Genomic DNA, 5001 nt, shown 5'->3' with positions numbered 1-5001 from the left:
CGGATGTCTGCCTAGGTTCCACCAGGACAGTTATTTCTGTTGCACAGCGTTTGCACAGCACTTGCATTTTTGATGCTGTAATGCGCATGCCAAGGGCAGAATCCTATTACTTGATTAATGACCAGAATAATTGACAGAATAATGTGGACATTTGCAGAGTGGTCCATGCAGACCCTTGCAAATTTGGGTGGATGACAAAATTTACATCGCATGTATCCTTCTGGACACAGAAAACAAGGATTGACCTTAAGGCAGAAGTGATAAAATGGAGCAGTTATACAGCAATCTTAGCACTGTCCTCAGAGACAAGCTGCTGTGGGTCTGTTCAGATTTGGTAACGCTCTGCTCACTGCCATATTTCCATGAAAAACATCAACAATTACAGTTCATTTAAATAATAATGACCATCATTAACAAACAATTAATAAATGACAAATGTTTGTGTCCACATGCTGTATGTGTGAGGGAAACGCTTACCCAGTATGTCAAGGTGCTGTAGTGAGGGGCAGCTGGCGGCCAGCTCTTCTACGTCTGAGTCGCAGACGGTGCGGTTAGCAGTGAGGAAGAGCTTGCGTAGTCGAGGCAGGCTGCGGGCGAGGTGCTGGAAACATCCGGTGCTGCTCTGCAGTGTGGGACACCAGCCCAGATCCAGCTCCTCCAACATCCTGAGCAACCACAGACCACACAAGAAAACTATGGTGACTCAAACCACAAACCCAGACCTTCACTGAGGGTTTGTTTCCATGGCTGTCAACAGCTGCAGCTTTAGTTGTTGAGTTGGGGGTTAATGATGATCTAGGTTGCCTTTAAAAAACTGGTAGCAACTCTAAAGTGGTAGTGATTTAGCAAACACGGGTGGTCACCCTTTCCTGGTCTCTATATTTACACTGTGTAGTGAGATGTTTCATGAGCTGGATTACTTTACAACACAGTTAATCGCTGAACCTGCTTACCTGCAGCCGGAGACCAGCTCAGCTAGGCCTCGATCTGTCAGGTTTCTGCAGCGCCACAGGTCCACAGAGCACAGTGAGCGACAGCGAGCAGCCAGCATACTGGCCACAACATCATAGTCCTCAATCTGCAGGAGACACACGCAGTATTTACTCCATTTACTGTCTGCGGCATGAGCAGAGCAACAGCTCATTTGAACCTTTATGGGGGATCTTTGAAGGGTCCACATCGGCCTGAAAATGGATGCTAAAATGTGTAGCTCTACATCAACCTCCTCGAATGGTGCAGTTGATTCAGAGGTTGTGATCTGTAAATGGCTAATGTCTGTGTAAGCAACAATATCAGGAGGAGGAGACTGTGTTCGTTGCTTCAGCTACTATACTTTTCCTCTGTGGAATGTCATGTTGTTACAGTCACAGACCTTTAATAATTTGCCTTTAGGACCTCATGCAGAACTGAGAAACTAACACTGTGAGTGGGAATGAAGTAATGATTAAGTCAGTCAATAGTCATTTCTACAACAAATCTACAGTTTCATTTAGCAGACACTTTTATCCAAAGTGCCGTACGTCTGAGAGAAGATACAACACAAGCAAGGATCTAGTCAGGAGAAAACAAGCTGGATCAGAGCTATAAAACAAGTTCAAGCATGATAATAGGACCATGGTGCCTACAGGCAGTGCAGACGGAATGACGTTTTTTGGGTTTTTTTGCAGTTCGCCAAGTGTAAAAGTGTTCAATGAAGAGCTGGTTTTTAGTATTTTCTTAAAGACTGAGAGAGACTCTGCAGATCGAACAGAGTTTGGGAACTTGTTCCTCCACAGGGAAACCACAAAGGAGAAGAGGCTAGCTATGGACCGGCCCTGTTGTGGTGGTTTTATCAACGGCTTTTTTTTGGCTGAATGTGAGATGAAGGGAGTGCAGACCTGAATGAGAGAGTTCAGGTGGGAGGGAGCTGTTTTCATTGTAGTTCTGAATGCAAATGTCAGAGTTTGGAATTTTATGTGGGCAGCAACTGGAAGCCAGCGAGGTGATCCGAACTGCGGGGTGACATGAGCTGTTTTTGGCTGATTGAAAACTAGATGCAAGCTGCTGCATTCTGGATCATCTGCAGAGGTTTGACCGTGCATATGGGGAGGCCTGCCAGCAAGGAGCTGCAGTAATTGATACATGATATTACAACAGCCCGTACCAGAAATTGTGCTGCATGTTCAGACAGGAAGGGTATGATCTTCCTGATGTTGTACAGGGAGAATCGACACGACCGAGCAACAGAAGCCATATGAGCCTTGAAGGTTAGTTGGTCATCGATCATGACACCCAAATGTCTGGCAGACTTTGTGGGTTTGAGTTGAGCTGATTCATGCTGGATGTTGATTTCACTTTGTCTGTTGTGTGTATTTTGAACAAACTTTTCCAATGTCACAATAGTAAAAAGCTGAAAAGCTGAATCGACTGCTTTGTGGCACAAAAGCACAAAGCACTAACAGAGAAAACCTTCGTCAGAAAGAATATGAAATAGTCTTTTAGGAAATGATTTGTGTTTGCAAGGCTGTTATTGTTCTTTGGTGTCAGGTAATGTTGGTTACATTTCATCCCTTCGTCCAAAGATGAAAGCAAAGCAATACAATTTAACAGCGACACATCCAGTACAGGCACCTTTCCCAATGAAATGACAGTACGCAGCATTTAGGAGTTAGCAGTGGATAGACACTCAAAGTTTGGCTGAAAGAGCCACCGTCTTCATGCACTCCCATTGCCAAATGTTGCATAACTTCATCTCTAATGATGACAGTTCTGCCTTAAGAGAAAGCACAAGACAAAACTGCAATGAAATTTGGCATTTCCTTTCACCTTTTTTCATTTACCACACCAGCATTTCATCAAATATCAAACTATTTTGGGGTTGAGTAACTGAGTTATTGTGTGAGACAAAGACTGGATGAGTTAGCAAATAAAACAGCACTGTGTTCAGGGAGAGTTTCTTTTTAGTTTGTAGGGAATTACATACAGAGGACCCACCATTATGACCATGACAATCTAAACATTTACTAAATTGGTTCATTCATTAATCTAATTCAAGGTAACATTAAAAGATGTATTTTCATGTCAACATACATGCCTGTCAATAGAAGCTACAAGCTGAGTAGCATTTACAATGATGGAATTAGAAGAGCATCATAAAATCAACAGTTTGGGAAAATATATGCATTCACTTTGCAGCGAACACGAGAAAAATCGTGCTACTCTGATAACTGTTAAACACAAGGCTAGCCACCAGTTAGCTTAGCATAAAGTATGGAAACAGCTAGCCTGAGTCTGTGCAGAGATAAAATATGACACTCACCATCATTCTGACAGCTCTTGAAAAACACAAGTCTTTTTTTATTAAATTCATACAGTGTAATAGTCACAATTCGCTGTTTACACCTCAGTTTTTGGAAAGATGAAAAGATTAGTTCATATACAGATTGTGTCACCTTTAGACTAGCATTGCACGGCCAGACCATTCTACAGCATGGAAGGAACATAAAATTTGAAGCCAATGACAGACCTCTACTTGCATCCTATTGCATCCCATTCGTTAAGACTATTTTTGGACAGAGCCAGCCAAGCTAACCGTTACCAGGCAAATCAAGCCCACATGGAAGGCTTAATTTTTTGTGTTTGTGTGTACATTCTCACCCTCACACAGCTCCCCAGGTTGAGGTGCCTCAGCTCTATGCAGAAAGTCAGGATGCTCAAGATCGCTGTTTGCTGTGAAGACCCAAGTAGAAAAACAAGAAAACTGCAGTTATTCCTTAAATTTTTGAAAAATGACATTATTCAAATTTTGTGCACAACTAGTGGGGTTACATGCAATATAATGAAAGCTGATGATTCGTACATCACAAAAAAGATAGACCAAAAGAGCAAAACAATGAAAAGGGAAACTTTATCTAAAAACCTTCTGCAATGGAGACACGTGTTCAACAAACTAAACCCCCAACATCTAATCTGAGTGTAAACCTACGTATCTGAGATACATTAAAAGAACAATATACATTTAATACCAGTAACAGGTCCAATCATGTCCTCCAAAGTTCCTTCTAAGTGATTTCCTGTCTCTTGTGTGGTGCACTCCAGTACACTTTCAGTATTAAAGGGAATTTAATATTACACAAGAGATCATTTTTACATCTCCTCAAAGAGTGAAGCAAAGTGAGGACAGAGACCTCTCCAGTGGCACTGCAGCTACGATGGAGATATGGGAATTTGATGCTGCAACTGCCAACACATGTACCTCAGTGGCAGGAGAAAGTGTCAGACATGAAAGTGAAAGCCTCTTGTGTGTGTGCTCAGCTCAGTCTCTGGCATCTTTATAAACGCCTCTCTCCAGCGAGCTAGCCATTTAATTAGAGCAGTGACAGAGTAATGACAGCTGAGATGTCAGGGCCTCAACAGACACACAGCTCGCTCTGTCTGTCCGGGTGTAAACAACCTGCAGCACGCTGCCTGGCTCCACCGCAGAAACTCTACACTGCTTATTGCCAACAACGCCACTCTGAAACATGACAAACACTAAAGAAAAGCTAAGGAGCAACACAAAAACACAAGACAGTGGTGGCTTTACATGCCACACACGCCAGCACCTGAACACACATGTCTTTAAGACTCTGCTGGCTAACAGATAACTTGGTTCATCTTAAAATGTAATAACAGAGAAACACCTGCACACTGCCCAAAACACAAATAATCCATTAAGAAGCCTGTTGTGATCTTTGCATTTTGGCCGGGCTTCTTAAAGTTTTATTGAACTGAGGTCAAACCTTCACTATTAATGAAGTTATTCAGGCTGACAGCACAAACTGCAGCTCACAGCTAAAGCAGAGGTTCAGACAATCCAAAGAGTCACAAGATAAAAGGATTAGAACATTTACGTTACACAAAATGATGTTCATTTTTCAGACATTTTTAAGTCATCTTTTAAGTCATGAAAGCTCTATGATAGACGCCTCTTTGAGAATTTATAAACTATTAAAATGAAATGATCTATGAAGCAAACTGCAC

The 5001-nt window shown here is 42.2% G+C and overlaps 1 protein-coding gene across 1 annotated transcript; it reads right to left on the bottom strand.

Moving 5' to 3' along the window:
• Positions 1 to 406: 406 nt before the first annotated feature.
• LOC129348390 (F-box/LRR-repeat protein 4-like) lies at positions 407 to 4895 on the bottom strand. Its single transcript, XM_055008745.1, has 3 exons — positions 3637 to 4895; positions 954 to 1078; positions 407 to 665 (listed from the first exon to the last, which is right to left on the bottom strand). Exons 1-3 carry the CDS (start codon positions 3772 to 3774, stop codon positions 422 to 424), a joined length of 507 nt encoding a protein of 168 aa, XP_054864720.1. The 5' UTR covers positions 3775 to 4895; the 3' UTR covers positions 407 to 421.
• Between the last annotated feature and the right edge of the window lie 106 nt (positions 4896 to 5001).

This window comes from Amphiprion ocellaris, unplaced genomic scaffold, assembly GCF_022539595.1.
Source record: "Amphiprion ocellaris isolate individual 3 ecotype Okinawa unplaced genomic scaffold, ASM2253959v1 Aocel_unscaffolded13, whole genome shotgun sequence".
NCBI lineage: Eukaryota > Metazoa > Chordata > Actinopteri > Pomacentridae > Amphiprion > Amphiprion ocellaris.
The sequence above is the reverse complement of the archived record's forward strand: the minus strand, read 5'-3'. Positions and strand labels throughout refer to the sequence as shown.